The sequence below is a fragment of the Filicampus tigris genome, chromosome 22 (assembly GCF_054856515.1).
Source record: "Filicampus tigris isolate MCC_2025a chromosome 22, RoL_Ftig_1.0, whole genome shotgun sequence".
NCBI classification, from domain to species: domain Eukaryota; kingdom Metazoa; phylum Chordata; class Actinopteri; order Syngnathiformes; family Syngnathidae; genus Filicampus; species Filicampus tigris.
This window is the reverse complement of record NC_141238.1, coordinates 4,560,607-4,581,094: the sequence shown is the minus strand read 5'-3', so window position 1 is coordinate 4,581,094 and position 20,488 is coordinate 4,560,607. Positions and strand designations below refer to the sequence as shown.

Here is a 20,488-nt window from a genome sequence, read left to right as displayed (position 1 = left end):
CTGCTGCCCCCGGTGGCCAAGTCGAGCGCCCCAGAAGGAGCTGGCAATTATGTTATGAGTGTATGTTTTTATGAAATATTACATACTGTTTTAGTGATACATTTTTGGGGAGAGATTAATGGCTACTCCATTAATTTCAAAGGGCAAACATGATTTGGCGATTGTTTGATTGATCGTTACGAAACTTGTTTCTTAAGGCACCACTGTACTATTATGCCCGTAGGTATTATAAAGAGGGGTTTAAGATGGATGTTGCCTCACCATAGGCCGACGATTGTATATTTTTCTACGGCATATCTGATTCATGAATATATAATCAAGAGAATGTTACGGAATTAGAAGTCGGGAATGTATTTTTGGCCTACTGACTGTAGCGTCAGCATGAATTTATTGGAACATCCCACTTGTGGAATGCCGTGTTCGCGCGGGGAGCGTCTATGAGGGACATTTTCTCATTGGAATCTCATGTAGGAAGTTGAACCATTGCTTGTTTGAGCTCACTCGGATGAGTCGTTTCATTTCAAAGAGAAAAGCCCCCCCCCCCCAAAAAAAAGCCTATTTTGCATGGCCTCCAATCAATTTCAACCCAGAATGAAGAGCAAGTGTACAGATATTTTGTGGGAAAGTATATTCTAGAAGGCTAGTTTCCATAGCGACTTTATTCTATTTTAGATATAAAATGGAGAAATATTATATGCGTGGATGAAACGTTATGACGGAGATAGACAGTGCAATTAATCGAAGCGGGTTCGCAGGCCTTGAGTTCTTATTCCCTGATAAGTTTCCTTTCTATGGGCGATTCTTGAAAGCGCATGTGCAGAACTGTAAGGGGGTTGGGGGTGGGGGGGGGGGCGAAACAGATGGGACCAGAGCAAAAGGATTGATATTCAAAGTCAACCCAGGTGAATAGTAACAGTGGTCATTCTTGTGACCATTTGTTGATGAAAACGAACTTCCTGGCGTCCGAAATCTGAGTCAAGACACATGCGAGTCACCTTTTGTAGCTCACAATGAGTCATGCGAGCACGTATGTATACGAGTGTGTTTGTGTGTGCAGCTTTAATGAGCCTTTACTTTGCTGACAGGAACGACAAGTCAAAAACTCTCTCGCAGGGTTGTTTCTGTCTTCTGCGCAGCTGGGAGTTGTGCCGAGAGGCGTTCAAAGACCAATCCACATGTATTGGAAAACATCACCATGTTTTACTGTCACAAACAAAACGAGAGCGTGTTGAACGGGTGGCCGAGTAGGGACGACAAGCCACACCCCTTCTGTTGCGTGAGGGCTTTTCATTGGCCGACATCACTTGGTCGCCTTGGTTACGGCTGCATGGTCTCACACTTTGACGCAACCTCTTTCTTCTTTTTCTATGTTGTTTATTTCCTTTCATTTTAGACTCTAGAAAAGGGAAAGAATATACAAATTAAATCAGAATATTAATTCAATCACATTTTCTACTCCTATTTTCCAAAAAAAGTGACACTGAAAAAAAAAAAAAAAAAAAAAGTTGATTTGTAAATAAGTCGTGTACAGTTTGTATCTGTAAGTCGTCAGTCTGTCATTGGTGACAGAGTCTGTCTTGCTTATAACGCACGCTACCAGTAAATAAAAAACAAATGGAAAAAGTATATTTAGACTGTATGGTCCCTTGAAAGCAAGTTTTAAATTAATATCTGATGTATATTCCTGTAACATTGCATTTTTATCTGAGGAATGATGTTATTAAAAAATTGCAAATAAATTGCATTTCCTACAGTTGTCTTCTTCATGCTCCCTTGTTTCTTCCGCGTGTTCATGATGCACCATATTACAGTATGCTAACTTTACTTCTTTGTACTTATCTCAAACTGTGTTTATTACGTTTTTTATTGAAAACGTTTAATATAGGCTTTTCTGACGTTCCTCTGCAGAGGTTTGACAATTCCGTTATATTTTAATGCAGCACAAGCCTCCGCGTGCTCTCACGAGGTTATGACGCCCCCATGCGGAAGTCGCCAGGTGAGTCGCGTTTCCTGTCAAAATTTAAGTTAATTTAAGTAAAAACGTGTCTTTTATCAGAGTTTCGGGCGGCCGAATTTTGGGAAATAAGCTTTTCTGTCAGCCAGTGTGATAATAATCCTGATAGTACCCATAGGCGTCGAGACATTGGGGAGCGATTGTTAAATGTATTTCTTTTTCAAAACACGACGAGATCAGGTGAGGGGACTTTAGGCTAGTAGTCTGTTGTCCTTCATTTGATGCATTTATCTCATCTGTGTGCTACTACGATTGCTTCAAGAATATTTGTATTTCTCGACTTTTCCACTGGTACTTTGAACGCATCTGGTGCGTTTACGTACCTCCAGCGCGGTTTGTTTAAATTCTTTTTTCGCAACCCGAAAGTGAACTGACCGGAAACGAACATTGGCGCATTGATTGCCTTGGTTGCACCATGTTGTGTGCTGTTGTTTTGCTCGTGGTTCATTCTCTTTTTCTTTTTTTTTTTTACATGCGCAAAGGCGACAACAACGAGAGTTTCCCCCCCAACCACGTCGACTGCTGTCCGTCTACCTGCGACGAGGTAACGCATGCTCAATTTAAGGTAGATGGGTGTAGTGGTGGCTCACCAATAGAGGGCGCCAGAGTGCCGCTCTAACGACATGAAAATGTTAAACCAAAATAAAATGATGGCATAAAATACTTTCGTTAATACATTTTCTTCTATTTTAGATGTCCATCTATCTGCTATGACAGACTACGTACAAGAGTGTACCACGTATTTTGGCCATTTTGGGCACCGGCATGTCACATGATCACCCTGAGAGGAGGGATACATGAGATTTGGAGACCCGCCCCCTCGGTGTCAGAGGTTGAGATTTTCCCAGCAGATGTGTGTGTGTGTGTGTGTGACACAGAGAGAGAGAGAGTCCCCCTCTTAGAGGCAGAGACGCTCCACACCTTCATGGAGGCACTTGCACCCCTAAATCTAATGTTTGCATGACACCATGTGTGGGAGCCGTGGAAGAAACCCACCTGGACGTTACGATGAGGACTTCTCCTTTGTCAGCCCCGTGGTCAAATATCTTCTCTTCATGTTTAATTTCCTCTTCTGGGTGAGTCTGCTGGTTTTCAAATAGTTTGGTTGGTGAGCCCATTTAGCCGCAAAGAAAGATAAAAGTAAAGGAACCGAAAACTGCAACAAGACTAATTACCCCAGCACATGATCACAGCAGTGTGGCAGCTAAAAGTAAATACTCGAGTTTAAAGTTAAAAAGAGCTTCAGCGTTCTAAACAAACCAAAGTCCAAATGCAGATTTGTTCACTTTAAGCAAATTTGGATTCCAGATTAAACCCCGTGCACACAAAGCAAACACAGTCAACTGGTTTACAATGAGACATTTCTTATTTATTTAACGCCCAGCATGAGTGTGCGTCTGCAGGTCGTGCATGGACAAGATGAGAATGTGTAAAAACTTGAAGCGCTTCCTGGTTGGAATGTGCAGATGTTTTGGCACTTGCCCCTGGCACGACACGGAAATTGACATAAGAATAGCTAGCCAATGTTTACACATTCACATCGAGAGCACTTTTGAAAATTTGATAACTACATTTTACATTTATAAAACTAACTATAATTGCCGGTACAGTGAACATGTCCTTCGTTTTCATCTTTGGGGTTCATTTTATTTTGTTTTTTTTTCAGTCGAACAGTCGTTGGGAATACTTGGTGACCTTTTTTTTAAAAAAAAATCTTACACTCGACAAATACTCCGTGTACTATTTTTTTTTTAAACAACCTAAAATAAAGCATTTTTGAAGAAGAAGAAAAAAAGCTAATGAACACTAACAAACCCACTCCGAAAAAATATCTACCTAGCCCAAACTATTATACAGTAACTCTGGTCACATGGACAACCATTCACTCCCACACAAAAGTCAGGTTAATGTACCACTACACGCTCGGCGATGCTTCAAATAATTTGAATCGTTTAAAAAAAATGAATACAGCAACAGCAAAGAATCGAATTAAGGAATAAAAATGCCGTATTGCACAATTTACATCCCTCATATGCATCTCTTCCACAAGGGGGCGCAAATCCCTCATACAAACACTAATAATTGACATATCATGCAATTACGCCGTAGAAAATAATTTAGCATATTTAAAAAAAAAATCTACATTAGTATAGTAACTGGATAGAGGTAAAAATAAATCCCAATAAAAGAAGGCCTTATTTTTATGGGCGAAATTAGCATCGGCTGCCACAGTAAATCAAACTCTGTTGTTCTTTATAAGTGTTTTCGCCAATGGCACTACGCCCAGGACAAGTCTGAACAAATGCCGCCCTCACACGTTTCTTTGCTGATGAAGTTGTAACACGTGCGTTTAAGATTCATCTCTTTGTTGCCTGCTTACAGCTTATCGCCATGGCCATGATCGCTATTGGCGTGTACGCCCGCGTCGTCAAGCATGCAGGTAGTCCGTGATGCCTTCAGTGTCACATGTCACAAATCCAAATCCATGATGGGCCCCCTGCGTCCTTTTCTTCTCGTCCCGTAGAGACGGCGTTGGCGTGTCTCGCCGTGGACCCGGCCATGATGCTGCTGGTGGTCGGCATCCTCATGTTTATCATCACTTTCTGCGGCTGCGTGGGCTCGCTGCGGGAGAACATTTGCCTGCTGCAGTTCGTAGGTTGCCGTTTTGGGGACGGGCACTTTGTGGAAACCGAGCGACTCACGCTCTTCTTCCTTCGCAGTTCTGCATCAGTTTGACTGTCATTTTCATGCTGCAGTTGGCTGCTGGGGTGCTGGGATTCATCTTCTCTGATAAGGTAAAAAAAAAAAGTCTATATTTTTGTTTTAATTATATATATTGTGGCTTACAGAGTAGCTATGACCATCCACATATTTGTTGTACTGCCCTCTTGTGGCCACACACCAGAAGGAGCAGAACAATGGCCATAGATTTAACTGTTTTTATCAAGTGCAATATAATGTATACGGTGCTTGTTTTTCTTATTAGAAAACACAGTAGAATATTTTTTGTGTTTTTTTGGGTGGGGCTGAAATGGATTAATGACGTTTCCATTAAGTTTTTTTTTAATTAAACGTCAAGCTCAAGGCACCACTGAGGGGAAATACAATGAGAAATGTCGCCCTCTGTTGGTCATATTATGTTACCACTTATCACCTTTCCTCAAGTGGCCAATATTTTTAAATTGCTGTATAAACTGATTTCCACAGTACTTGACATATGTTTTTTTCACAGGCCCGCAACAAAGTGACTGAAATGGTTAACAACGCCATCGTGCACTACAGAGAAGACATCGACTTGCAGAACCTCATCGACTTTGGCCAGAAAGAAGTCGGTCGACATAATATATCTATATATATATATATTTTTTTTTTTATTCTGTCAATATAAAATAAATAACCCTATCCCTTCAGTTTGCCTGCTGTGGAGCTGTGACTTACACCGACTGGTCCAACAACATGTACTTCAATTGCACTGTCAACAATCCCAGTCGGGAACGCTGCTCTGTCCCTTTCTCCTGTTGCATCATCACCAAAGACAAGGTTCCATCTATTTATCCTCAATTTTCTATAGAACGTTCACCAATTTTGTGTGCGTGTGTGTGTGTGTGTGTGTGTAGGTGATTAACACCATGTGCGGGCAAGGTATGCAGGCAATTGAATACATCGAAGCCGGCAACATCATCCACACCAACGGATGCATTGACAAAGTGGTGGATTGGATCCACAGTAACCTTTTCCTGTTAGGAGGCATCGCACTGGGGCTGGCCATCCCTCAGGTGGGACCACACACACACACACACACACGCACGCACATAAAAAGTGGGCTAACAATAGCAGCCTCTTTCAGCTGGTGGGCATCCTGCTGTCTCAGATTCTCATCAGTCAAATTAAAGACCAGATTGAGCTGCAGAACTACAACCTCAAACACCGCACCGACCCGTGGAGATGACCAACCAGAACGCCGCCTTTTGCCCTCTTCTCTCGACCTTTAACGTTAGCAAACTTGTCAATATAGCGACACTGGAAAAAAAAAACCTGCAAAAAAAAATGTTATTGGAACAATATTAAAACAAATTATTGACATTTTTGGCAACAATGTTAATCAGCGCAACAAAGCAATCAAGTTGTTTTCTCCAAAACAATTTGCTGAGTTTTTACTTACATAAGAGGGAAGTCAATCCAAACATTTTATTTTTCAAGAATATGTTCTATCCAAGGCCAGTAGTTGAAACAAGGCATTCTGATTAATATTGTTTGCGGAACACGAGTTAAGCAGCAAAACCACCCGTTTTTAGCTATCTCAGGGGCGGCCATTTTGTCACAGTTGTGATGTCATTTTCAGTCGACAGAAGTGACAAAATGGCCGCCCCCGGAGTTGGCGAAAAACGGGTGGATTGACTCTTATTCCACAAACGCAATATTTATCAGAGTGTTTTGTTTCAACAAGTGGTCTTGCATAGAACATATTCTTGAAATTGAATTCCCTTTTAAGCAGCAAAACCACACGTTTTTATCTCATGGGGGCGGCCATTTTGTCACTTCTGTCGAATGAAAATGACATCACAGTTGCTCAGGACCGACCAATCACAGCTCACCTGTTTTCTGAAGCTGAGCCATGATTGGTCATCATCTGAGCCCTGAGCAACGTTTTATCGAAGTTTGTAGCCTTGAAATTTTGAGTTCACCTGTTAGCATTAGCGTCAACGGAAAGTTATTTTCTCTACTTTCCTCTGGCTCAGGACGCAAACTTCTACAATGTGCCCTAGTTTTTTTTTTTTGTGCATATGTGTGCATGTCTTTGGAAATATTTCCTCTGTTGGTTTTTTAGCAAACATAATGCCAAGCATGTGCACGTGTGCGTTACGTTGGCGTCCATGATGCTGCATATGTGTGACGAGGGACTTTTTGCAGATTTTTATTTTGAATTGAAATCTTGTTTTGCAATGTCAGTGTTATTCAAGAGTGTTTCAGTGTTTTAACATTTGACAAGAAAAATGCCTTCTACGGTGACCGAAAGTCACTTCAAAGTCACAAAGCCCTGTCCATTTCTTGACTGAATAAACTTGGTTCGGAGTACTGACGTCTTGCCGGCTCATTGTATCGTTTGTAAATGTCGTGTCTTGGAGTCAAATTTGAGAGCAGAAGAGCGAGCCAATCAAAACATTTGCAACTCTATCTAAACATGACGATTCCATGTTACGCCTACGTTATATCGCCACTCTCAAAGACTGTGTTTGTGCGCACGTGTGTGTGTGTGTGTGTGTGTGTGAGAGAGAGAGAGAGAGAGAGAGTTGGCCTGGGTTTCACTTGGTGTGTGGTCCTGTTTTTTTTTCTTCTGCGTCTGACTCAAATAGGAGGTGGAGATTGTAAAGAGGCCCAGACGCACACACACACACACACACACGCAATCCCTCCCAACTCAGTAGTAGGGACATGTGCAGCCATTTCTGTCCAACATCCCATCCAAAAACATTAGAATACATATATTTATATAAACATACAAGTATATTCAAAAAAATATGCAAATCAAATTCATATTTTTTAAACATTGTAAAATATGGGGTCACCCAAGAAAAATATATTCAAAAATGTTTTTATATGCATTTATTTAGCCTTCAATTATCCGGGTAAGGCAATAGGGATGAAATAATACAAATAAAGAGAATTATATTTTTGTGTTCACAGTTGTTTTCTAGTTCTTATTTTCATTTAATACATAATCCTTTTTTATAATATCCCCACCACAAGGCACATTTTTTTCCTCCCTGTATGAGCAGATGGGAGATGGGATTTGACGTGGTGTTGCTCCGTGAAAATTTCCCAAGACGAGTTGGAAAACTGAGTGAGGAAGTCTCAGTGGAAGAACAGGACACGATTCCCACCCTTGGAATAAGCAGAGAAATAGGTGCATTTGTATGTTTACTTAAAAAAGAAGAGGAGAGGATGGAGGAGGAGGAGGGGGATCACCAAGCAGGAGAAAAAGTGGGCGGCGCATGCGCATTGCCAGTTGGAGCTCCAGTTACACTTTTTCAGATTTTTTGGGATGTGGGGGGAGGGCGAATCCGCAACTTTCTCAACATTTTCCCACTGATTAAACCCCAACCACTAACGTTTTGTGTCGTCACGTTGTGGATTTTGATCATTTTGAACACGTTTTGGGATTCCCCCCCCTCGTCCCCCAGACGATGGAATTTGAAGACGAACTAAAGGGGAAAAAGCACGGAGGGTTTCGTGGAGGAAAAACTTTGGATCGTCCTTAAACTTGTGCTCATCTTTTAGGATCTTTCAGCAAACAAGCGGAACTGTAAGGAACATGCTGTTTAATCCTCGCCAACTATCGCACTCCTAAAGCTTGAGTCAACTTTATCGTCATTTTTGCACGATTTAGTCTTCCCCCTCCGTGTCCCCCCACCTCCTCTCGTTCCCAAGATGTCCTCCCAAGTTTGGATCGCCTTTGTTGGCTTCTCCGGGATGCTGTGCGTGTTGGTTCGCTGCAGCCTCGCCGTGCAGCTGGCCCACAACGCGACAATATTCGAGGACAAATGCAAGACGACGACGACGTGCGAGGCGCTCAAGTACAACACATGCCTGGGTTCACCTCTGCCGTACACGCACACGTCCCTGGTGCTGGCAGAAGATTCCAGCTCTCAAGAGGAGGCTTTTGAGAAACTGACCATGTGGTCTGGTGAGTTACAACGACACCAATCGCAGACGTTAGTCATCTATAAATAGATTCTAAGGTGATTGAGAAACTGTCTCAAGAAACTAAGAGAAACTGCAGAAATCCTACCAAAATCATAGCAGGGTCGGCAAGTGAGGCAGTGTCGCCCCCTGCTGGCCGTTTTTTGCATGTTACGACTCAAAAAAATATGACATTAAATTATGTTCCATTTCCATGATAAATTATTGACTTTTGGTTAACTTTATTGCAAGCCTAATTAGAGGGGAAGTAAACACAAACATATTTTTTCTACAATATGTTCTGTGCAAGTCCACTCGTTGAAACAAGGCATTCTGATTCCATTCCAGTGGAATATGAGTTAATCCACTCGTTTTTAGCCATCTCCGGGGGCGTCCATTTTGTCACTTCTGTCGACTGAAAATGACATCACAACTACTCAGGGCTGACCTGTTTTCTGAAGCTGAGCCGTGATTGGTTGTTACCTGAGCTCTGAGTCGTTGTGATGTCATTTTCAGTCGACAGAAATGACAAAATGGCCACCCCAGGAGATGGCTAAAAACGGGTGGATTAACTCATATTCCACAAACGCAATATTTATCAGAATGCCTTCATTCAACGAGTGGGCTTGCATAGAACATATTTTAGAAAAATATATGTTTGTGTTGACTTCCCGTTTAAGTATATGCTTTATATAATTTTAATGTTTTTACATATTTTCACATTTTAATGATTTGACCATTTGTTATTTTGTCACCTGAAAATGCATGTCGCATGTAAGGAAATGGTTAAAGCCCGTTGAAGGCAATAAAGGGAGTCAGTTTTATTTAACTTTTGATTTCACTGTATGTTGGTCATAATGGTACGATATTGTTTGAGAACCACCGCAGTACAATATGTGCACAAGGATGATTATCGTGATGTCATTTCCCAGGTCTGCGTAACGCTCCTCGCTGCTGGTCCGTCATCCAGCCTCTGCTGTGCGCCGTCTACATGCCCAAGTGTGAAAACGGCCGTGTGGAGCTGCCAAGTCAGAGTTTATGTCTGGCCACGCGTCGGCCTTGCAGCATTGTGGACCAGGAGCGCGGATGGCCCAACTTCCTTAAATGCGAAAAATTCCCAGTGGGCTGCTCGGTAAGCCGACACATGACAAATCCTCGCTTTTGCCGTCCGGATCCCGCTTTTAACTCATTCACTGCCACTGACATATTTATTAGTCTTTTCACTGTCCATCCATTCAATCCCAGGAATTTATATTTTTTTCTATTTTTTTTTTTTTTTTTTTCAAACGTTAGGGCGAAAGAGTGTCAGAAAATATCCTGGCAGTGAGTTAAAGATCGTCTTTGTGTCGCAGAACGAGGTGCAGAAGCTGAAGTTCAACATGTCGGGGCAGTGCGAGGCGCCGCTGGTGAAGACGGACATTCAGTCGAGCTGGTATAAGGACGTGGAAGGCTGCGGCATCCAGTGCGACAACCCACTGTTCACCGAGGAGGAGCACGACGACATGCATGCCTACATCGCCTATTTTGGCACCATCACCCTCCTCTGCACCTTCTTCACCCTGGTGCGCCTTCTTATATTATTCCCCGAGACGGTTCAGCCCTAATCCCCACCCATCTTTGTCTTCAGGCTACGTTTCTGGCCGACTGGAAGAACTCCAACCGCTACCCGGCCGTCATCCTCTTCTACATCAACGCCTGCTTCTTTGTGGGCAGCATCGGTTGGCTGGCGCAGTTCCTGGACGGCGCCCGTGACGAGATCGTGTGCAAGAGCGACAACACCATGAGACTTGGGGAGCCCTCGTAAGTGCGCTCTCGGATCGCCCGCTGAGAACGTTCCGTAACGAGGCATTTTGTTTCCCCCGCAGTTCGTCCGAGACCTTATCGTGCGTGACCATCTTCATCATCGTGTACTACTCGCTCATGTCGGGAGTGATTTGGTTCGTGATGCTGACGTACGCCTGGCACACGTCCTTCAAGGCGCTCGGCACCACCCAGCAGCCGCTCACGGGGCGCACCTCCTACTTCCACATGGTGACATGGTCCATCCCCTTCGTCCTCACCGTCGCCATCTTGGCCATCGCTGAGGTACATCGAGAACATTCTTATTAGGAAGACTACTAACTGTGTTATATCTGGCTTGTTTATATTAAAGCCGCTATAAAATATCATAAAAATATATTTGTCCGGGCTAGTAATCCACGAATTGCTTCAGGTTCTAATTAATTTACTCTTAATTTGAAAATGAAAATGCACTGTTCCTGTCACCAACATCCAACACTCATTTGCACTCATTTGAACTTGTATAGTATATATTTTTTCACTTGAAATCATTTTGTGAATTACTGTAAAATTGCCCCTCAGGTGGATGGCGACTCAGTGAGCGGGATCTGCTTTGTCGGCTACAAGAACTACAGATACCGCGCCGGCTTCGTGCTGGCGCCCATCGGCGTGGTGCTCGTGGTCGGTGGCTACTTCCTCATTCGAGGTCAGTCCCGTCGAGTCGCTCCTCAACCCTCATCCAGTCCGCTGAGCACATTTGTCCTTGTAGGTGTCATGACCTTGTTCTCCATCAAAAGTAACCACCCAGGTCTGCTGAGCGAGAAAGCAGCCAGCAAAATCAACGAAACAATGCTGAGACTTGGTATGTTTTTCCTAATCAACTTACATCATTGTGTGGTAAAAAAAAAACAAAAACAATCTAAAACCAAATATTGTGTTTTTTTTATTTTTCTCAGGCATATTTGGCTTCTTAGCTTTCGGCTTCGTTTTCATCACCTTTGGCTGCCACTTCTACGACTTTTTCAACCAGGCCGAATGGGAGAGGAGCTTCAGGGAATACGTGCTGTATGTTTATTTTGACCACCTCCATCCATTATCTGTACCACCTCAAAAAATACTTTTGCTCCTACCGTACATGCGGTTATACATCGTAACGGGTGCTTTGATACGCCCGACAGGTGCGAGGCCAACGTAACCATCGCCTCCCAGACCAACAAGCCGATCCCGGAGTGCACCATTAAAAACCGACCCAGTTTGATGGTGGAGAAAATCAACCTGTTCTCCATGTTTGGCACCGGCATCGCCATGAGCACGTGGGTGTGGACCAAGGCCACCATCCTCATCTGGAAGCGCACCTGGTGCAAGTGAGCACATAACGTAAAAATCGTTCTCATCTCTCTGACGGTACATGATCACATTTTTTTTTTTTGCTCCCGCCTTCAGGATCATTGGGCGCAGCGACAACGAACCCAAGAGGCTCAAGAAGAGCAAGATGATAGCTAAAGCCTTCGCCATGCGGAAGGAGCTTCACAAAGACCCGGAGAAGGAGCTGTCCTTCAGCATGCACACCTTGTCACATGACGGACCTGTCGGTAAGGATCTCATTATGACGCCGAGGAAATATACCGACATCCAATTTGGGTGTAAAGTATCACCTGGCGGTAGGTAAGCGCAATCACGTTTTGGTGTCATTTCCCTAGCCGGGATCAATTTCGACATCAACGAGCCGTCCAACGACATGTCGTCGGCTTGGGCGCAGCACGTGACCAAGATGGTGGCCCGGCGCGGCGCCATCTTGCCTCAGGACATCTCGGTCACTCCCACAGGAACGCCGGGTGAGAATTTGAGGCACTGTTTGATCGGGCCTCACAGTACTCACACACTGTACTTTCTGGAAGTAAAAGTACAGATACTTAAACTGTAAATACTCTGGTGGAAGTAGCTAGCTAGCTAACTGCACGGGAGGGGCAAATCATGCCGTTTTAGCCACGCCCACAAATCCGAAAAACTAAAATGATGTGTTTTTTCCATAGTCCCGCCCCCAGAGGAGAGGAACAGGTTGTGGATGGTGGAAGCCGAAATCTCCCCAGAGATGATAAAGCGAAAGAAGAAGAAGAAGAAAAGGAGGAAGGAGGCGCTTGTAGCAGCGGAGGAGGCGGCGACGGCAGCGGCGGACCACCAGGCTTATCCCCAGCGGGAGTTTGGCCGCAGCTCGGTGCCCCGCCTCCCCAAGCTGCCCTGCCACCCCAGCCTGGTGGCCAACCTGCGGGAGCAGCAGAGACGACAGCAGATGCTGGAGGGCGACGCCCTACCGGGATCCTACCCGGACTTTCCGCCCTTGCCCGGCGACGAGCGGTGCCGCTTGCCGCCTTATCAGAGCTGCTACGGCCGCGCCGTGTTCTCGGACCGCCCGGAGGACCTCGGCCTGGGCCCGCGCTGCCCACCCAGTACTTCCTTCTGCATCCAGGAGGGGCTATCGGAGAGGATGGCGCACGTGGCGAGGGTGCCCGCTGGCCGGCGGGTGGGCTACGGCCCCATACACCCGCGGACGAACTTGATGGAGGCGGAGCTTATGGACGCTGAATCAGACTTCTAAGTTGCACTGACAGTGAGCTCAAGAAAAAGTGCTGGATACTTTCGAAACTTAAGTGCACCTGTGTTTATTTTTTACAAACAAAGCTTCTTTTTTTTGTGTGTATTTTTAAGGAAAGGGATAACAAAAAAAATAATATTTTTGTACTGCTAAGTCTGATCCAACTTCTTTGGCAACTTTATGATCAAATGAGGCAGCTATAAAATGGCTTGAAAGAATATACTGTGTAGATTATTCTGGAAAAAAAAAGAACATCCCGTCTTCATGGCAGGTTACCATTAAAGTAGAACCATTTTAAAATAATTATTTTGTTTTCTGTACTCTTTAACACTCCCCACGCTCACTTTTTAGCCAGTAAATTCTTCCAATGTTTATGTACTAACTTTAATCTCTTTTACAATACACTCAGTAGTAGAAGGAAATAATGCACTATTGACTTAAAAAGTTTCAAATGTTCCTGTTTTTTTTTTCTTTTTTTAACTAGCAACATGATTTTAAAAAATCACATGAAGCACATAGCAATATTTCACTTTCTTTCACTATTATTTAAATTAATTATCGTCACAAAATCCATGTACTGCATTCCTTTTACACAATGTCTCTCTTTGTGAGCATGTATATAAGATGTTCATAGATATCACACAAAGGGTATTATGTGTACAGATTTATATATAAAACAGTTTGATTTTTAAAAAAAGAAAAAAAAGGGGGATGAGCAAAGACAATGCTGTCATCGTAAGCTGTAACCAAAATGTTTCTATTCATGTTACTGTGGGCAAATTATGCTGAAGTCATAGTTTCCTTTTTTTTTTTTTTACACACAATTGTATGAATTTGTTAGCTTTTCTGGTTAGAGAAGTATTTATATTAGCAGCTCTGCTGGTTTCTGAAACTAAATTTGATGTAAGGTCAGTCCAAAAAAATAAAATAAAACGAAAAATCATTTATCATCATAGTATTTTTTTTGGGCCTTTAAAAGCACCAAGCTCTGTTTTTTGTGTGCTATTTAACAGCTGTTATTTTTGTGTATTCGTCCATGTTGCCTCACGACTGTTTAATGTAAATAAAAATGTCACTTTTATGATGCTGTACCTGTTTTTACGTGTAAATAAATGTAATCCTACACTTTGCATAATTGGCCATCATTAAGCTATTACCACCCCTCCAAGTGATTTTATTCTGTGGTTTAAACCTCCTCCGCTCTTTTAAAACATTGATATAAATAAATAATGATTTACATTTTAAAATCATTGTATTATTTACCATTCAAGATAAGACACCTGAATGAAGACGACGTATCTATATGGGGCGGAGCCAAAGTTAATCATTAACATTTTTTTGCTTTTTTAAATGTATTTTTTTTAAATAACATTTTTTACGCGTTGGAATAATTTTTGAATGTAACACTTTCCACTTTTTTTCTCATGATTCACACACACAAAAAAAAAGATTTGAAATAAAAACAGAAACCCGTTTTCACCTATTGACTCAAATGTATGCCTATTTGTAATGATTTCTTTTTTTATATATTTTAAAACAAACAAGAGCCTAATCACATAAGTACGTAAGAAAAACAAGACGGCAAAAAATATTTGATTTATTTGACAATATTTTCTCAGCTAGTTAGCATAGCCTCCTCCTCCTCTTCCTCCTCCTCTTCCTCTTCCTCACCCCTGTTTTGTTGTTTCTTCTCAAAAAGCAGCGGGGGAGCACAGTTGGAAAGAGAAGGGGGAAAAAAGCTTAAAAGGAGGACGGATGACAGCCGACTGAAAGTGGACATGTCCCTCACGAAGTCCACGCTTGTGTCTTTAGCAACAGCAAGTGACCAGGAGTGCTTGAGGAGGAGATCCACGGTGGACTCCACAGGTGAGCTTTTTTTTTTGGTTTTGTTTTATTTCTTCCCCCATTTATTTTGCTTGCAGCGTTCACAACATATTTAATACGTAATTATTGTAAGAAAAATGTATGATTAAGCTTTTTTGAGTGGTTCTATTGGTCTATGGTTGAGTTTGTTAGTGTGTAATCGAAATCAGCTGTGGAATAAAACCTGGACTGGGATATGAACTTTGGCTTTAAATTGACGTGCCATGTCTTATTCGACATGGTTATTGGTTTTAGATATCTTCACAAATATTAGTTGAGTATCCAGATGAGGAGCCCTTAAAATTGAGCGTGATTGACAGCTAGCCAAGTTGTTCTCATTGTTTTGATTTGTTTGGGGCGAAGTCTGATTTGGTAAGTAACAATTTTCATTTTTGCATTTAATTGATAAAATGTCATATTGCTGTATTCATATTCTACCCTTTTTTGACATATAGCAACTTATTATTATTATTATTATTATTATTTGTATCTGTTGCAACAATGCATTGATAATGTGATCAGTCGTAGTGTGTGTAAATGTGTGTGTCATGCGTGACTCTCAGGAGGTTGTTGTTAGTCACACCCATTTGTATGGTATAGCCACGCCCCTTTCTGATCTTCCGGCCTTTCATGTTTCCTCCAGAGAACTGCGATCAAGAGCCCCATCGCCCGTTTCCAAGGATACTGTCCCAAACCGAGCGCCTCTGCGTCGGGCCGCAGCACCCGGAGCTCGTTGTCAACGCCGCCGAGACCCCCTCGCCTGACTCGTCCTCCAACCATTTCTGCCACTACACGCCCAAGTGTTTCCTAGCTGTGCACAGAGGTGACCTAGGCTGCAGTCTCACTTGACATCTGGACAAATGTTGACCTACGTGTTTTGTACGCAGCTTGCACGGGAGCGCACGGCAACTCTGCGCGCTCCACGCCGTCGCGCTACGCTGAGGAAGGTTGGCATGAAAGCACCTCCAAGACCACAATCAGGGCTGAGAATGAGGTGGAGGCGCACAGGGAAGCCAACAACTACAAAGTAAGCTCATTTTAATTTCACCTTTTTATTTGCAAAGCAGCCTTTTATAATGTAAACATACTTCTTTTTTTTTTTTCTTTTTTAAGTTTGGCTTCCGAAAATGGAAAGGCAATGTCACAGAGAGGCCCATCGAAGACCGATCGGATGTGGTCAAAGAGCTCTACTCAGACCTTAGCATCGTCAAGCCCCAAGAAGGTCCTTGGAATCCATTCAGCCCAGTTTTTTTTTGTTTTTTTTAATATAATGAGTGCTGTGAATAATTTGGGTCAATTCAAAGAGTCTCTAAAATATACATTTTGGTGTTTTCCAGGCTCCATGGTGACCTTGGGGAACATTGTTTATGTCATTTTATTCGGCTGGTGGATGTCTTTAACCTACGTCGTCATTTGTCCTGTGATGTTTCTGACAATCATCGGCGCCCCGTATGGTTGGTATATTGTCTACTCTGGGCAGCTAGTAATGTATTTGAGAAGCATTCATCATGTCTGTAATTTTTTTTTTTAATTGAAGGAAAACTGTGTTTAAAGTTGGCCTGGTACTTTATTTGGCCCTTTGGGAAATCAGTGGAAAAAGTAAGACGCACGGAAGTCTCCCTAAATTTCCGCGCGCGTTGATGTGCATGATCCAGATTTAGTTTCCTACCCTCAGGCTGCTGATTTCACAAAAAGATCCACAATGAAGCCACCAAGGTGTGAGGTCATTCCCGAAGAGAGGGACTCCGAGGACATGGTCTTGGAAAAGGACTCCGGGCCTCTTCTGATGTCCTCCCCTTTACCCATTGAGTTGCCTTTGCCAGAACTAACAGTTCGGACCAGGTCTAAACACTGGGTGAGGACGGACAATTTCCGTTTTATTTGAAGTGTTCAAGGATAGCCAACCACACTCTCATTCCCTGACGCACACGTCACTCACCGGCCCAAGCCTTTTAAAGCCACACACATTCAAAGTGACAGACAGTGGAAAATGTGAGGATGTGTGCCCAATAATTTTTTCTTCAACTTTTATTACTATCGATTTTAAATTCAACCCCCGCCCCCCCGCAGTGTCGTGTAAGCACCTACGTGTGGCTGCTCTTGGGCTATCCCATCCTGGCTTTGGTGCACGCAGTAGCCTGCATCATCTCCTGGTTGCTGGTGTTCACCATCCCCATCTCCAAGATGAACGCCCGCACGCTCGGCATCATCCTCCTAATGGCGCCCGAGGATGTGCACGTCCATGCTCTGGAAAAGGTAACTCGAAATTCCCCGGGAATCAAAAGTCAATCCTGACTCGTTGTCTTTTGAAGACTCACCGGCGCCAGGCGAGAGTCATCCTGTGCTGCTACCGCGCCGTCAACTTCTATTACTACAAATACACCGTGCAAGGGATCAACATCTTTGCACTAAGTATCCTTTTAGAAGGTCTTAGAAGGGGGAAGTCAACCCAAACATCTTTTTTTTTTCAAGGATATTTTATATTTTCCACTCGTTGAGACAAGGAATTCTTATAAATATTACGTTTGTGGAAGGAGAGTTAATCCGTCCGTTTTTTGCCATCTCTGGGGGCGGCCATTTTGTCACAGCAGTCGTGATGTCATTTTCAGTCGACAGAAGTGACAAAATGGCCGCCCCCTGAGATGGCGAAAAACAGGTGGATTTTGCTGCTTAACAATCGCAATATCAATCAAAATGCCGTGTTTCAACTAGTGGGCCTGCTGGGAATATATTCTTTCAAAAAATAGGTTTGGGTTGATTTCCCTTTCACAAATTTAGCGTGTTGCTTTTTATTCTCCTTACATCCATGCTTCCTTGCAGATCTCCTCCCGTTGGTGATAATCACATTGATTATTGGCTATAGTGACCGCAACCACAAATATTTCAGTTCAGAGACCAAATTTGCCACGGCCATCACGTCCATAATCCCGTTGTCCTACTACATCGGCATGGGCATCGCCAGGTAAACTAGCTGTTGACATGAAACGTGTCAGAAAAGTTCCAGGGCTTTACTACGCTTTACTTAGTCAACACATTTCTAGCTTATTTGCGTTCCAAAAATCCATCTTCTCCGAATGTTTTGTGCGCGGTTTTCCGCAGCATTTCGGCTCAGAGCAACTTCGCCGTGGGCGCGGTGGTGAACGCCACGTTCGGCTCCATCACCGAGATGACCTTCTACATCACGGCGCTGCTGCAAGGCCACCGCGCCGCCTCCAAGTGCTACGAGGAGGTCGTCAAGGCCGCCCTCACCGGCACGCTGCTGGGCTGCATCCTCTTCATACCCGTGAGCATCCCGACCGGATGGTTTTCTCGAAGTCACGTGAATGAACGCATGTCACCCGCGCAGGGCATCTGCATGATTATCGGCGGCATTAAACACCGGGAGCAGCGATTTAACAGTCGCTCGGCCGGCGTGAGCTCAGCTTTGCTGTTCATATCCATCGGAGGTATGGATCGAACGCAGCCACATTTCTATTCTGTCAAGGGCAAAGATCATTTTCTCTTTTTTTTCACAGGGGTTTTTGCTCCCACCCTCTTCTCCAAGACCTTCGGCAGCCTGGTGTGCGAGAGCTGCTCCAACGTTCCCGGAAATGCCAGCGTGCCTTTCGTGTGCAAAGACTGTCACTACGACATGGTCGGCCGCCGTTGGTTTTCGAAACGGAATGCTTTTGAATAATCTTATTTTATTTATTTTTTTGTCTTTTGTTGCAGACTAAAACAGACCCCCAGTTGATTATGATGCATGTAGAGTAAGTCAACATGCCGTAGTTGCAAGTCTTTGGGATGACCTGATTTTTCATAAATATAAGTCATGATAATAGGCACAATATTTTTTGGACACACCATGTAAAAATAGTACATGGTGGAAAAAGTTCCTTCTAGAGCGAATTGGAGATTGGAGGTTCAAGTTGTTAAGGACTTAATTGACCGGCTAGCACATGCTAGGCTAACATCTTTGCTGGCAAATCTACGATAGCTAAAATATGAAACAATAATGGACGGCATTGCTGTCTGCCAAACATTGCTACAGGTTTAAAATTTGCAAAAGATTGCCCACAAAAAATATTGTAGGAATGAAATTTAAATTGTTTGGCATTGTTGAAGGCTGTGTGGTTTGGGGCTGCTTTGCGTCTCCACAGCCTGGATGAATTGATATAGTTGACTTTTTTTAATGTCTTTTTTTTTATGACCAATTTATCCAGACATTTGAATAATTCCAAAGATTTCTCTCATTTATTGCAACTATCTATTCCAAACTGCGGCTGGAAATAACACGATGAATGTCAATGTGACACCAGGCCTCTTGTGTACACCATCTGCGTCCTGCTACCCGCCGCATACCTCATCGGCCTGGTCTTCACGCTAAAAACCCACTCGCACATCTACGACATCCACGTCAGCGAGGGCCACGGCGGCCACGCCCACCGTCAGTACGCGGTCGACGAGGGAGCCGCCCTCCCCCGCGCCGGCGAGGGCGCCGGCGGCCCGCTCCTCGCCGCCGACTCGTGCATTAATGCCAGCATTGTACCCCCCAGCCACGTTGCCACAGGTGTGTTGCGCGTCCTTATTTACGCATGTGGGTCACAAAAAAAAAAAAAAAAAGCATCCAAGTGTCACCCGTGCGTCACACAGGTCACCATGTGGTCCACTGGTCGCGGTGGCGGGCTCTCGCCGTGCTCATCGCCGCCACGGTGCTGATGGCCTGCTGCGCCGATCTCAGCACGGACAACATCGAGCCCATGCTGACCAACTCCTCCATCTCCCAGGTGCTAAAAAAAATTAAAAATTTTCAGGCTTTTTATTTAAAATCTTAACCTTCCTTGGGTGCCTTCTTCAGTACTTCATCGGCGTGACAGTGTTGGCGATGGTGCCCGAGCTTCCCGAAATTGTCAACGGGATCCAATTTGCGTTGCAGAATAACATCAGTTTGAGGTACTTGACTAGCCACAGCAAGTGTCCCGTAAACATGCTTCATCCATTTTGTTTTGTCCCAGTCTGGAAGTGGGCAGCTGTATTGCGGTGCAGGTGTGCATGATTCAGATCCCGTTACTTATCCTCTTCAACGCATTCTACGTAAGTAAATCCCCCCCCCCCAAAAAATCCAGCTGTAGCGCTATTGATATATTTACTATTTTGCTTTGTACACGTGTGCACTTTGTGAACAGGATGTTGGATTTGTGCTGCTGTTCAGTGACATCCATCTCTGGGCAAGCATCTTCAGTGTCATTCTGGTCAACTATATCTTCATGGACGGAAAGTGTGACTACTTTCAGGGTAAGTCTGTGTTTTTTGTTTTTTTTTAATTTTTGCGGAGCAATATTAAAACATGTTTTTTTTGTTTGTTTGTTTGTAGGCACTGCTCTGGTGGTGGTCTACCTCATCCTTTTGGCTCTTTATTTCTTCGCTCCGTCCCCACGCTCTTGTTAATCTACTAGCTAAAAAAAAACAAAAAAAACATATTTTTGTTAGCATACAGGAACTGAAGAATTTCTAGTGATGACTGTTACAAATTGGTTCTTTGTAAAATGTGCTCAATAAATTCCCCTTATAATTATTCA

The 20,488-nt window shown here is 43.6% G+C and overlaps 3 protein-coding genes across 4 annotated transcripts; all 3 read left to right on the top strand.

The window, feature by feature from the left end:
* The first annotated feature begins 1,940 nt into the window (after positions 1–1,940).
* tspan33a (tetraspanin 33a) lies at positions 1,941–7,094 on the top strand. Its single transcript, XM_086022621.1, has 10 exons — positions 1,941–1,996; positions 2,497–2,558; positions 2,708–3,090; positions 4,397–4,454; positions 4,539–4,666; positions 4,735–4,809; positions 5,247–5,342; positions 5,426–5,554; positions 5,632–5,790; positions 5,862–7,094. The coding sequence occupies exons 3-10, from the start codon at positions 2,983–2,985 to the stop codon at positions 5,961–5,963; spliced, it is 855 nt and encodes a 284-aa protein (XP_085878747.1). The 5' UTR covers positions 1,941–1,996; positions 2,497–2,558; positions 2,708–2,982; the 3' UTR covers positions 5,964–7,094.
* Positions 7,095–8,060: 966 nt separating this feature from the next.
* smo (smoothened, frizzled class receptor) lies at positions 8,061–14,148 on the top strand. Of its 2 annotated transcripts, none has more exons than XM_086022776.1 (12): positions 8,061–8,699; positions 9,628–9,827; positions 10,048–10,257; positions 10,323–10,495; positions 10,561–10,780; positions 11,057–11,180; positions 11,244–11,336; positions 11,431–11,539; positions 11,653–11,838; positions 11,918–12,066; positions 12,175–12,309; positions 12,508–14,148. In XM_086022776.1, exons 1-12 carry the CDS (start codon positions 8,444–8,446, stop codon positions 13,068–13,070), a joined length of 2,418 nt encoding a protein of 805 aa, XP_085878902.1. In that variant the 5' UTR covers positions 8,061–8,443; the 3' UTR covers positions 13,071–14,148. The 2 variants fall into 2 exon arrangements, with proteins under 2 accessions (XP_085878902.1, XP_085878903.1); XM_086022777.1 differs by lacking the exon at positions 8,061–8,699 and adding an exon at positions 9,238–9,555.
* A 581-nt stretch (positions 14,149–14,729) lies between these two features.
* cax1 (cation/H+ exchanger protein 1) lies at positions 14,730–20,484 on the top strand. The gene is made up of 20 exons (XM_086022775.1): positions 14,730–14,933; positions 15,574–15,753; positions 15,818–15,957; positions 16,044–16,152; positions 16,268–16,384; positions 16,468–16,529; positions 16,606–16,785; positions 17,001–17,186; positions 17,243–17,342; positions 17,751–17,892; positions 18,030–18,213; positions 18,277–18,376; positions 18,446–18,564; positions 18,642–18,679; positions 19,229–19,479; positions 19,563–19,696; positions 19,768–19,862; positions 19,925–20,003; positions 20,096–20,204; positions 20,284–20,484. The coding sequence occupies exons 1-20, from the start codon at positions 14,846–14,848 to the stop codon at positions 20,355–20,357; spliced, it is 2,487 nt and encodes an 828-aa protein (XP_085878901.1). The 5' UTR covers positions 14,730–14,845; the 3' UTR covers positions 20,358–20,484.
* Positions 20,485–20,488: the final 4 nt, after the last annotated feature.

What these genes read in the sequence shown, in the direction of transcription:
- tspan33a (XM_086022621.1), top strand. Translation starts at nt 2,983, where the DNA reads ATGTGTGGGAGCCGTGGAAGAAACCCACCTGGACGTTACGATGAGGAC. An exon ending in TGTTTAATTTCCTCTTCTGG is followed by an intron (nt 3,091 to 4,396) that starts GTGAGTCTGCTG and finishes GCCTGCTTACAG; the next exon opens with CTTATCGCCATGGCCATGAT. An exon ending in TGGGGCTGGCCATCCCTCAG is followed by an intron (nt 5,791 to 5,861) that starts GTGGGACCACAC and finishes AGCCTCTTTCAG; the next exon opens with CTGGTGGGCATCCTGCTGTC.
- smo (XM_086022776.1), top strand. Translation starts at nt 8,444, where the DNA reads ATGTCCTCCCAAGTTTGGATCGCCTTTGTTGGCTTCTCCGGGATGCTG. An exon ending in TGGCTACTTCCTCATTCGAG is followed by an intron (nt 11,181 to 11,243) that starts GTCAGTCCCGTC and finishes TTGTCCTTGTAG; the next exon opens with GTGTCATGACCTTGTTCTCC. An exon ending in CACTCCCACAGGAACGCCGG is followed by an intron (nt 12,310 to 12,507) that starts GTGAGAATTTGA and finishes TTTTTTCCATAG; the next exon opens with TCCCGCCCCCAGAGGAGAGG.
- cax1 (XM_086022775.1), top strand. Translation starts at nt 14,846, where the DNA reads ATGTCCCTCACGAAGTCCACGCTTGTGTCTTTAGCAACAGCAAGTGAC. An exon ending in TTGGGAAATCAGTGGAAAAA is followed by an intron (nt 16,530 to 16,605) that starts GTAAGACGCACG and finishes TCCTACCCTCAG; the next exon opens with GCTGCTGATTTCACAAAAAG. An exon ending in GCTGCATCCTCTTCATACCC is followed by an intron (nt 18,214 to 18,276) that starts GTGAGCATCCCG and finishes TCACCCGCGCAG; the next exon opens with GGCATCTGCATGATTATCGG.